The following is a 12,689-nucleotide window of genomic DNA, read 5'->3' as shown; positions in this document are numbered from 1 at the left end:
AATTTTAGTAACTTTGGGCTGAGCACGGTGACTCATGCCTGTAATCCCAGCACTTTGGGAGGCCAAGGCAGGTGGATCACCTGAGGTCAGGAGTTCGAGGCCAACCTGACCAACATGGGGAAATCCCATTTCTACTAAAAATATAAAAATTAGCCGGGTGTGGTGGCATGCACCTATAGTCCCAGCTACTCGGGAGGCTGAGACAGGAGAATTGCTTGAACCCAGGAGGTGGAGGTTACAGAGAGCCAAGATTGCACCATTGCACTCCAGCCTAGGTGACAGAGCAAGACTGTCTTGCTAAAAAAGACAATTTAGTAACTTTGAAGAAATAAGGAAAATTAAAAGTTCAAAGTGATTCTGATGTCTAGTTTATAAAATTTTGTTATAAAAACACCTGTTTTGCCTTCAAAATAATTTATATTAATATTTTATTGATCTCAAGAACATATAAATACATTCAGATTTATTCATTTGTGGACCACATTTGTTACACATTGGATTTAAAGGATCCTTGCAATTGAGTTTATGACCACCTATGAATCTGAGACCCATGGACTGGGAAACATTCTAGGTCAATGATTCAGTGCAATTCAATTTAAGAGATGTTTATTCCTGGTCTTTAGAAGCTGCTGCCCTTTGTTATCTAATTTTGCAGTACTTTGGAGTATGTATGTATGTGTCCATAAGTTAGTGCTATGTAAAGAAGAATCAGAAAACAGAGGTAAGGAAAAATAAGGAAACAAATTTCCCTTAACCCCACCACCTCCAAATGCATATTTGTTTATATGCTTATATATTTTTTCCTATTCTGATAAGAACAGTCTGTACATATTGCTATATAGCAGTCCCCCTTTATCCACATACATCCTGAAAATTGTTTTACATTTTAAATGTTACTTTATTGCTTTTAAATGTCATTTTATAGTGTAGCTATGCCACAATATCCAATATTTAGACATTTAAATTGCTCCCAGGCAATGTGGTAATGAACATTCTTGCAGCTGAATATATGCACATATCTAATTGTTTCACTGGGATAGAGGTGGAATTGTTGAATAACAGGGAGTTCACAATTTTTAAGGCTTTTGAAATGTATTGCCCAATTGCCTTCCAGAAATACTGTACAATATATATTTCAATAGCAGTATGTGAGAGTGCCAGATATACTGCACCATCACAAACATTGTGTGTTGCAGTATTTTTCTAAACTTGGCCCTTTTGATTTTAGAAAAATGATATCTTAATAATTAACATTTATTTGATTAAAAGTGTAGAAGTTACAATTTTTCATATTATTCATTGTCATTTGTATTTTATCTTTTCTAACTTGTCTCTTCATCCCCTTTGCTCCGTTTTCTATTGGAATGCAACTTTATTTGTAAGAATTCTTTTTAATTTCTGCGACTGGCATTTTTTTTCTAGTTTATTTCCCGTTCATTTCTTAAAATATAATTGTTTGCCAACAATCCATTATCTTTTGTTTTGTGATGGTAGTATTTACACATATTAAATTATCTCTTTCTTTTTTCAGATATGAAAGCTTTCAAAATCCAAAGAGGAGAAAAAATCAAAGTGGAACAATGTTTCGACCTGGACAGAAAGTAACTTTAGCATAAAATATACTTCTTTTTGGTTTTGTTTTGTTTTGTTTTTTGATGGCTTGTGCATATGTTGTAACAGGAAAAAAATGGTGTCTAAATTTCTTCTTAATTTAACAAATCTGGTTAATTTATAAAATCAGATTGGTAAATGCTATAATTAGGTAATGATCAGGATTGAGATTAATACTGTAGTATAAATTAGGACATTTATAACAGATTCCATATTTTATTTCCTATAAATATTAGCCAAATGGTGGAACTAATTTATTTCTTTTGAGGAAAACATAATAAAGAATGTAATTAAATTTAATTTCTTGGAATTCCCACTTGTATATTCATCATCTTTGTAGCATTTGACAAATTTTATGCTTAGCAGCTTCTTCACTGTTTTGAAATAAAATATTCTATTACCTACTGATACAATTATCTGTTCTTTGTAGATCAAAAAATTGTGAAATTTACACATAATTCAAATACATTTAATTATCTGCTCAACCAGAAATGAAATCACATCCCCCAATATACTACATCCAGCTCCAAGCCCAAGATATTTAAATGACATCCATTCCTCTCCTAGTTCCAGTTATAATTTTATCTTGATATTCTCTCATATATGAACTAAATTACAAAGTTAGCCACCATCAATACAATCTGTGTATCTAGTATCTAACTATATAGTAATGGGGTAAGGGAACAGCAAAAAAGAGAACATTAATCAAAATATACAAATAAGCCTGGGCAACACAGTGAGACCCCATCTCTTAAAAAAAAAATTAGCCATGCATGATGGTGTGCTTCTAGTCTCAGCTACTTGGGAGGCTGAGGCAGGAGGATCACTTGATCCCAGGAGGTTCTGGTTCTAAACCAGCAAAGCTCAGAATCCCAGGGGATAGAAACAAAGACTTTGTGGATCACTAGGATAAAACTGAGAAGCACTACCCCCTAATGCACTTTGTTTCTCAATTCTTTGATGACATCACTGAGCTGACATACCTGCCTTCTTTTCACCATAAAGTGAGTTTCATGATCAGAAGCAATGTCTATGGGATAGCATAACAATGTAAAAACCATTTAGTAAGTTCATGAAAGGTAGTGGTGGTAAAAGTTTGGAGAATATACAAAACAAATACAATTCCAAGGTGTGTCCCTTCCAGGAAGGACAAATTGCTACCTGCTCTGTGATAGAAGAGGATCAGATGTAATCAGCCTGCCATCAGACTTGGGCTGGTCTCTCCTGGGTGTGGACTTGTCTGGTTGGTCACTGCTGCTGACAAGTAGGCTGTCAGTATAGCCGGGTTGTCATGTCAGCTGTGGTGAGGGGGAGGTCCACATTGTGGAGGCCACATCCCTGCAATCTTGGCCAATTTGACCATGAATCTTAAGCACTGGAGTGGCTGGAAAAGATGGCTGATTGACATCCATACAGAGGTCATCTTTTGACCACTTGATTAGTGTAAGCACTGAAGGCTTTTAACTGAGCATTCACATAGGACACAAATACTCTGATTCTTTGGGCCCATTCCAAGAACTCTGGGCATACTTTTCCTCCAGACCTCATACCCAGTTGTGTTCTTTCCAAATTTCTGGTCATCTGGTTACATTATCAGCCACTATCTATGAATCAGCATAGATTTTTATATCAGACATTTCTACCTCCTGACAGAATGGAGGAGATATGTTACTTAACAATACTGTTCCCTTGGAAGATTTCCTATCTCCACTATTTGTAAGGGCTACTCCCTCAATGTAGCAGTAATGCTTTCACTCTGATGGGTAAGTCACAGTAGAATTCTGGGTCTTCAGGAATTAGTGTTAGTGCATGCACAGTATCTGATAATCCCCAGAGTGTCTGCTGCTCTTGGATCCTGTGGGAAGGCTTGGAGAAAAGAAGATTCGTGGCAAGAACTTGTGATGTGATGGCAGGGCCTTTTCCCTGGCCCTTCATTCTTAGTCTGACCTAGGTGTGAGAATTAGGTCAGGGGCCGTGACTATATTGTGACTCAAACCAGGCCTTTGTTTACTAACTGGGAAATTTTTAAATTGTAAGAATCAAGTAGGATCTTTGCCCATGTATTTTGGTCTTAAGAACACAAATGATATGGCTCCAATGACTGGAGGAACACCAGGGTCCTTGGTCTTGTGCTGATTTAGATAAAACGACTGTTAGGCCTCTGAGCCCAAGCTAAGCCATCCTGTCCCCTGTGACCTGCACGTATACATCCAGATGGCCTGAAGTAACTGAATAATCACAAAAGAAGGGAAAATGGCCTGTTCCTGCCTTAACTGATCACATTCCGCCATTGTGATTTGTTCCTGCCCAACCTTAACTGAGCAATTAACCTTGTGAAATTCCTTCTCCTGGCTCAAAACCTCCCCCACTGAGCACCTTGTGACCCCCGCCCCTGCCCGTAAGAGAAAACCCCCTTTGATTGTAATTTTCCACTACCCACCCAAATCCTATAAAACGGCCCCACACCTATCTCCCTTCACTGACTCCTTTTTCAGACTCAGCCCACCTGCACCCAGGTGAAAAAAACAGCTTTATTGCTCACACAAAGCCTGTTTGGTGGACTCTCTTCACATGGACGCGCGTGACATTTGGTGCCGAAACCCGGGACAGGAGGACTCCTTTGGGAGACCAGTCCCCTGTCCTTGCCCTCACTCTGTGAGGACATCCACCTATGACCTTGGGTCCTCAGACCAACCAGCCCAAGGAACATCTCACCAGTTTCAAATCAGGTAAGCGGTCTTTTCACTCTCTTCTCCAGCCTCTCTTGCTACCCTTCATCTCCCTCTCCTTCCAATTCCAGTTCTTTTTCCTCTCGAGTAGAGACAAAGGAGACACATTTTATCCATGGACCCAAAACTCCAGTGCTGATCACAGACTCGGGAAGACAGTCTTCCCTTGGTATTTAATCACTGTGGGGATGCCTGCCTGATTATTCACCCACACTCCACTGGTGTCTGATCACCATGGGGTCACCTGTCTTGGTCATTCACCCACATTCCCTTGGTGGCAAATCAACTGCAGGGACGCCTGCTTTGGCTCCTCACCTACCCCCTTCTCCGTGTCTCCACCTTTCTCTAAACTTACCTCTTTCACTATGGGCAACCTTCCACCCTCCATTCCCCCTTCTTCACCTTTAGCCTGTGTTCTTAAAAACCTAAAACCTCTTCAACTCACACCTGACCTAAAACCTAAATGCTTATTTTCTTCTGCAACACCACTTGGCCCCAATACAAACTTGATAATGGCTCTAAATGGCCAGAAAATGGCACTTTCAATTTCTCCATCCTACAAGATCTAGATAATTTTTGTCAAAAAATGGGCAAATGGTCTGAGATGCCTGACGTCCAGGCATTCTTTTCCACATTGGTCCCTCCCTAGTCTCTGCTCCCAATGCGACTCATCCCAAATCTTTCTTCTTTCTCTCCTGTCTGTTCCTTCCGTCTCCATCCCAAGCTCTGAGTCCTCTGAATCCTCCTTTTCTACAGACCCATCTGACCTCTCCCCTCCTCCCCAGGCTACTCCGAGCCAGGCTGAGCCAGGTCCCAACTCTTCCTCAGCCTTCGATCCCCAACCCTATAATCCTTTTATCACCTCCCCTCCTCACACCCAGTCCAGCTTACAGTTTTGTTCCGTGATTAGCCCTCCCCCACCTGCCCAACAATTTCCTCTTAAAGAGGTGGCTGGAGCTGAAGGCATAGTCAAGGTTAATGCTCCTTTTTCTTTATCCGACCTCTCTCAAATCAGCATTTAGGATCTTTTTCATCAAATATAAAAACCCAGTTCATGGCCCTTTTGGCAACAACCCTTAGATGCTTTACAGCTGTAGACCCTGAAGGGTCAGAAGGCCGTCTTATTCTCAATATGCATTTTATTACCCAATCTGCTCCCAACATTAAATAAAGCTCCAAAAATTAACTTCCGGCCCTCAAACCCCACAACAGGACTTAATTAACCTCACCTTCAAGGTGTACAATAATAGACTAAAGGCAGCCAAGTAGCAACGTATTTGAGATGCAATTCCTTGCCTCCACTGTGAGAGAAACCCCAGGCACGTCTCCAGCACACAAGAACTTCAAAATGCCTGAACCGCAGCGGCCAGGCATTCCTCCAGGACCACCTCCCCCAGGATCTTGCTTCAAGTGCTGGAAATCTGGCCATTGGGACAAGGAATGCCTGCAGCCCGGGATTCCTCCTAAGCCATGTCCCATCTGTGCAGGACCCCGCTGGAAATCGGATTGTACAACTCACCCAGCAGCTACTCCCAGAGTCCCTGGAACTCTGGTCCAAGGCTCTCTGACTCCTTCCCAGATCTTCTCGGCTTAGCGACTGAAGACTGATGCTGCCCGATTGCCTCAGAAGCCCCCTGGACAATCACGGACACTGAACTTCAGGTAACTCTCACAGTGGTGGGTAAGTCCATCCCCTGTTTAATCAAAACAGGGGCTACCCACTCTACATGACCTTCTTTTCAAGGGCCTGTTTCTCTTGTCCCCATAACTATTGTGGGTATTGATGGCCAAGCTTCAAAACCCCTTAAAACTCCCCCACTCTGGTGCCAACTTGGACAACATTCTTTTATGCACTCTTTTTTAGTTATCCCCACCTGCCCAGTTCCCTTATTAAGCCAAGACATTTTAATCAAATTATCTGCTTCCCTGACTATTCCTGGGCTACAGCCACATCTCATTGCTGCCCTTCTTCCCAACCCAAAGCCTCCTTCATATCTTCCTCTCGTATCCCCCCAACTTAACCCACAAGTATGGGACACCTCTACTCCCTCCCTGGCAACCGATCACATTCCCATTACCATCCCATTAAAACCTAATCACCCTTACCCTGCTCAATGCCAGTATCCCATCCCACAACAGACTTTAAAGGGATTGAAGTCTGTTATCACTCGCCTGCTACAGCATGGGCTTCTAAAACCTATAAACTCTCCATACAATTCCCCCATTTTACCTGTCCAAAAACCAGTCAAGTCTCACAGGTTAGTTCAGGATCTGCGCCTTATCAACAAATTGTTTTGCCTATCCACCCTGTGGTGCCCAACTCATACACTCTTTTGTCCTCGATGCCTTCCTCTACAACTCACTATTCCGTCCTTGATCGTAAAGATGCTTTTTTCACTATTCCCCTGCACCCTTCATCCCAGCCTCTCTTTGCTTTTACCTGGACTATCCCTGACACCCATGAGTCCCAGCAGCTTACCTGGGCTGTACTGCCACAAGGCTTCAGGGACAGCCCTCATTACTTCAGCCAAGCTTTCTCTCATGATTTACTTTCTTTCCACCCCTCTGCTTCTCACCTTATTCAATATATTGATGACCTACTTTGTAGCCCCTCCTTTAAATCTTCTCAACAAGACACTCTCTTGCTCCTTCAACATTTATTCTCCAAAGGATATTGGGTATCCCCCTCCAAAGCTCAAATTTCTTCTCCATCCATTACCTATCTTGGCATAATTCTTCATGAAACCACACGTGCTCTCCCTGCCGATTGTGTCCAGCTGATCTCTCAAACCCCAACCCCTTCTATAAAAACAACAACTCCTTTCCTTCCTAGGCATGGTTGGATACTTTCACCTTTGGATACCTGGTTTTGCCATCCTAACAAAACCATTATATAAACTCACAAAAGGAAACCTTGCTGACCCCATAGATCCTAAATCCTTTCCCCACTCCTCTTTCCATTCCTTGAAGATAGCTTCAGAGACTGACCCCACCGTAGCTCTCCCTGACTCATCCCAACCCTTTTCATTACACACAGCCGAAGTGCAGGGCTGTGCAGTTGCAATTCTTACACAAGGATCGGGACCACACCCTGTAGCCTTTTTGTCCAAACAACTTGACCTTACTGTTTTAAGCTGGCCATCATGTCTCCATGTGGCGGCTACTGCTGCCCTAATACTTTTAGAGATCCTCAAAATCACAAACTATGCTCAATTCACTCTCCACAGCTCTCATAACTTCCAAAATCTATTTTCTTCCTCACACCTGACGCATATACTTTCTGCTCCCTGGCTCATTCAGCTATACTCACTCTTTGTTGAGTCTCCCACAATTACCATTGTTCCTGGCCTTTACTTTAATCTGGCCTCCCACATTATTCCGGATACCACACCTGACCCCCATGATTGTATCCCTCTGATCTACCTGACATTCACCCCATTTTCCCATATTTCCTTCTTTCCTGTTCCTCACCCTGATCACATTTGGTTTATTGATGGCAGTTCCACCAGGCCTAATTGCCACTCATCAACAAAGGCAGGCTATGCTATAGAATCTTCCACATCTATCATAGAAGCTACTGCTCTGCTCCCCCTCCACTCCCTCTCAGCAAGCCAAACTCATTGCCTTAACTCAAGCCCTCACTCTTATAAAGGGACTATGTCAATATTTATACTGACTCTAAATATACCTTCCATATCCTGCACCACCATGCTGTTATATGGGCTGAAAGAGTTTTCCTCACTACGCAAGGGTCCTCCATCATTAATGCCTCTTTAATAAAAACACGTCTCAAGGCTGCTTTACTTCCAAAGGAAGCTGGAGTCATTCACTGCAAGGGCCATCAAATGGCGTCAGATTCCATTGCTCTAGGCAATGCTTATGCTGATAAGGTAGCTAAAGAAGCAGCTAGCATTCCAACTTCTGTCCCTCACGGCCACTTTTTCTCCTTCTCATCAGTCACTCCCAGCTACTCCCCGACTGAAACTTCCACCTATCAATCTCTTCCCACACAAGGCAAATGGTTCTTAGACCAAGGAAAATACCTCCTTCCAGCCTCACAGGCCCATTCTATTCTGTCATCATTTCATAACCTCTTCCATGTAGGTTACAAGCCACTAGCCCACCTCTTAGAACCTCTCATTTCCTTCCATTGTGGAAATCTGTCCTCAAAGAAATTACTCCTCAGTGATCCATCTGCTATTCTACTACCCCTCAGGGATTGTTCAGGCCCCCTCCCTTCCCTACACATCAAGTTCAGGGATTTGCCCCTGCCCAGGACTGGCAAATTGACTTTACTCACATGCCCCAAGTCAGGAACTAAAATACCTCTTGGTCTGGGCAGACACTTTCACTGGATGGGTAGAGGCCTTTCCCACCATGCTCATTTCTTCCCTTCTGTCAGACATAATTCCTTAGAGTTTGGCCTTCCCACCTCTATAGGTCCGATAAAAGACTGGCCTTTATTAGTCAAATCACTCAAGCAGTTTTTCAGGCTCTTGGTATTCAGTGGAACCTTCATACCGCTTACCATCCTCAATCTTTAGGAAAGGTAGAATGGCCTCACGGTCTTGTAAAAACACACCCCACCAAGCTCAGTCACCAACATAAAAAGGAGGACTCTGTCAAGGACAGAGTCCAAAAACTCACCAACCAAGTAATTACGCTGAACCCCCTTGGGCACTCTCTTAAATGGATGTCCTAGGTCCTCCCAGTTCTTAGTCCTTTAATACCTGTTTTTCTCCTTCTCTTACTAGGACCTCGTGTCTTCCGTTTAGTTTTTCAATTCATACAAAACCGCATCCAGGCCATCACCAATCATTCTTATGACAAATGCTCCTTCTAACAACCCCGCAATATCGCCCCTTACCACAAAATCTTCCTTCAGTTTAATCTCTCCCACTCTAGGTCCCACACCACCCCTAATCCCGCTCGAAGCAGCCCTGAGAAACGTTGCCCATTATCTCTCCATACCACCCCCAAAATATTTGCTGCCCCAACACTTCAACACTATTTTATGTTATTTTTCTTATTAATATAAGAAGATAGGAATGTCAGGCCTCTGAGCCCAAGCTAAGCCATCCTATTCCCTGTGACCTGCACATATATATCCAGATGGCCTGAAGTAACTGAAGGATCACAAAAGAAGGGAAAATGGTCTGTTCCTGCCTTAACCGATGACATTCCACCACTGTGATTTGTTCCTGCCCACCTTAACTGAGCAATTAACCTTGTGAAATTCCTTCTCCTGCCTCAAAACCTCCCCCACTGAGCACCTTTTGACCCCGCTCCTCCACTATCCACCCAAATCCTATAAAACAGCCCCACCCCTATCGCCCTTTGCTGACTCCTTTTTTGGACTTAGCCCACCTGCACCCAGGTGAAATAAACAGCCTTGTTGCTCACACAAAGCTTGTCAGGTGGACTCTCTTCGCAGATGCGGGTGACAACAACATGGACACACATGGAGTGGTTTTAAGGAGCAGAGAGTTTAATATGCAAAAAAGAAGGAAGATGCTCCCCTGTACAGACACAGAGGCAGGGGGCTCCAAGCTGAGAGAAGGAAACCCCATGTGCAGTGGAAAAGTGGTTGATTATGTTGGGAGGCTGGAGGAGGCAGTGTCTGATTTGCATAAGGCTCAGGGGATTGGGTTGACCAGGTGTGTCATTCATGTACCCTGCAAAAAACCTGGCCTCAGTCCTTTAATATGCAAATGTGGGTTGCCATGATGTTCTGAAAACACATGAATTATCTGGAGGGGGTCATGACACTTGGGACATGTGCTGACAAGGAGAAGAGGATGGGAATCACCATGGTGGCCATGTTTGGTGGACCTAGTTTTTAATGGCCGGCATTTGTATATCAAAGTTTGCTGGTGTGGCTCTTTAAGCCACCTTTTCTGTTAGAAAAGAAATGGTTTGAGGGAGGCATTACTTCTTATTATAAGAAAATTTCCACCAAGAACCTTTATCCCTTCTAGCTGCCAAAAAATTATTTAATAACTTCTGTATTACCATAGTTAGGTAGCACCAAAGATCCCTGCAGGTCAGACCACTATAATTAATATGCTGGCTTTAATGCCGATTATGATAGCTGCATCCACCTGGCCTCTCACATGGCAACTGCCTGACCTCTGCAGCCCCACGAGCCACTTATCCCCACTATAATCAGCCCATTTCGATGGCAGCATCTCCCACTTATTCCCGATGTTGTGGTGTATCCTATAGATGAATTCTTTCAACATCCATTCCAACACCTTGCCTTCCTATACTCTCTGGAAAGTGAATTACTAAGTCACATGATCTTCATTGCAGTCATTTATGGCTATGTGACATAGTTCTGGACAGTGAATGTAGATAGAAGTCCCTGGGGCAGGCTTCCTTTCTGGAATGAGGGCACAACGCCTGGAGATACAGCAGTTATCTTGCAACTGAGAGAGAGGACTAGCTGGATTTCCTAGGACAACTAAGAATCCCTAAGCCTAGCTGGGAAGGTGACCGCATCCACCTTTAAACAGGGGGCTTGCAACTTAGCTCACACCCAACCAATCAGAGAGCTCACTAAAATGCTAATTAGGCAAAAACAGGAGGTAAAGAAATAGCCAATCATCTATTGCCTGAGAGCACAGCAGGAGGGACAAGGATTGGGATATAAACCCAGGCATTTGAGCCAGCAACAGCAACTCCCTTTGGGTCCCCTCCCTTTGTATGGGAGCTCTGTTTTCACTCTATTTCACTCTAATAAATCTTACAACTGCACTCTTTTGGTCGATGCTTGTTACAGCTCGAGCTGAGCTTTTGCTCGCCATCCACCACTGCTGTTTGCCACCATTGTAGACCCACCACTGACTCCCATCTCTCCAGATCTGGCAGGGTATCCACTGCGCTCCGGATCCAGTGAGGCGCCCATTCCTGCTCCTGATCAGGCTAAAGGCTTGCCATTGTTCCTGCACAGCTAAGTGCCTGGGTTCATCCTAATCGAGCTGAACACTAGTCACTGGGTTCCACGGTTCTCTTCCATGACCCACGGCTTCTAATAGAGCTGTAACACTCACCGCATGGCCCAAGATTCCATTCCTTGGAATCCGTGAGGCCAAGAACCCCAGGTCACAGAACACGAGGCCTGCCACCATCTTGGGAGCTCTGCAAGCAAGGACCCCCCGGTAATATTTTGGCGACCACGAAAGGGCATCAAAAGCGGTAATACTGGACCACTTTCACTTGCTATTCTGTCCTATCCTTCCTTAGAATGAGAGAAAAATACCAGGCACCTGTCGGCCAGTTAAAATGAATAGCGTGGCTGCCAAACTTAAGACTCAGGTGTGAGGTTATCTGGGGAAGGGCTTTCTAACAACCCCCAACCCTTCTGGGTTGGGGACGTTGGTCTGCCTGGAGCAAGCTTCCACTTTCAGTTCTCTTGGGGAAGCCGAGGGTCGACTAGAGGCAGAAAGCTGTCATCCCGAACTCCCAGCAGTAGCTGGTTGAGATCATGGCGCAGCAGAAGTCTCTACTCAACAGTCGCCCACGCATGTGTCGCCACCTTTACTTCTGACCCACACCTCCTGGGTCCCAACCATGACTTTCTTCAAAGTGTAGCCCCAAAATTCTCCTTACCTCTGAATCTACTTCCTGTGATCCCTGCCTCCTAGGTACTAATGGCTCAGACTTTCATTTCTTCTAGCAAGTTGTATCTCCAAAGGGATCTAAGGAAGCTCTATGCTGTGTCCTTAGGCACCTAGGCTATAATCCAGGGAGTCTTATCCCTGGTATCCCTCCCAATTTAGGCATACAGCTCTCGACATGGGCAGTTATGTAGGACCTGTTCCCCACTACCCTTGCCAGGGCCCCAAATTTGTAAATGGCTAAAAAAGAGAGACAGAGGAGAGAGAGAGAGATGGAAGAGAAAGAGAGAGAGGAGAGAGACAGAGAGGAGAGAGAGACAGAGAGGAGAGAGAGAGAGTCAGAGAGAGAAAGAGAAAGAAATAGTAAACAGTGTGCCCTATTCCTTTAAAACCCAGGGTAAATTTAAAACCTGTAATTGATAATTGAAGGTGTTCTCCGTGACCTTATAACACTCCAATTCCACTGTTGTCAGTGTAAATAAGAGCGTAGCCCAAAAGCACTGAGGCCACTGACAACCCGTAGCTTTCCAATCAAAAATCCTTAACCCAGTAACCCACAGATGGGCCAAATGCATTCAGTCGGTAGCAGCAACTGCTTTGCTAAAAGTAGAAAAACAACTTTTAGAGGAAACATTGTCAGCACACCTCACCTGTTCAGAATTGTTCTAATCAAAAAAGCAAAAAGGTAGCTTACTAACTCAAAAATCTTCAAGTATGGGGCTATTCTGTT

General features: G+C 43.9%; 2 protein-coding genes across 8 annotated transcripts in view; one reads left to right on the top strand and one right to left on the bottom strand.

The window, feature by feature from the left end:
• Positions 1-2,021, top strand: part of PEX1 (peroxisomal biogenesis factor 1) — a 42,614-nt gene extending 40,593 nt beyond the window's left edge. For all 3 annotated transcript variants that reach the window (XM_030932083.1, XM_030932082.1, XM_030932085.1), the window contains one exon: positions 1,532-2,021. In XM_030932083.1, coding sequence (XP_030787943.1) covers positions 1,532-1,616 — 85 coding nt within the window. In that variant the 3' untranslated portion in view covers positions 1,617-2,021. The remainder of the gene's footprint in view (positions 1-1,531) is intronic.
• The window catches only part of GATAD1 (GATA zinc finger domain containing 1), a 49,679-nt gene that overhangs the window by 8,680 nt on the left and 28,310 nt on the right, over positions 1-12,689 (bottom strand). The gene's annotated exons all lie outside the window — the stretch shown is intronic.

This window comes from Rhinopithecus roxellana, chromosome 6 (genome assembly GCF_007565055.1).
Source record: "Rhinopithecus roxellana isolate Shanxi Qingling chromosome 6, ASM756505v1, whole genome shotgun sequence".
Classification (NCBI taxonomy): Eukaryota; Metazoa; Chordata; class Mammalia; order Primates; family Cercopithecidae; genus Rhinopithecus; species Rhinopithecus roxellana.
This window is presented reverse-complemented; position numbering and strand designations above follow the sequence as displayed.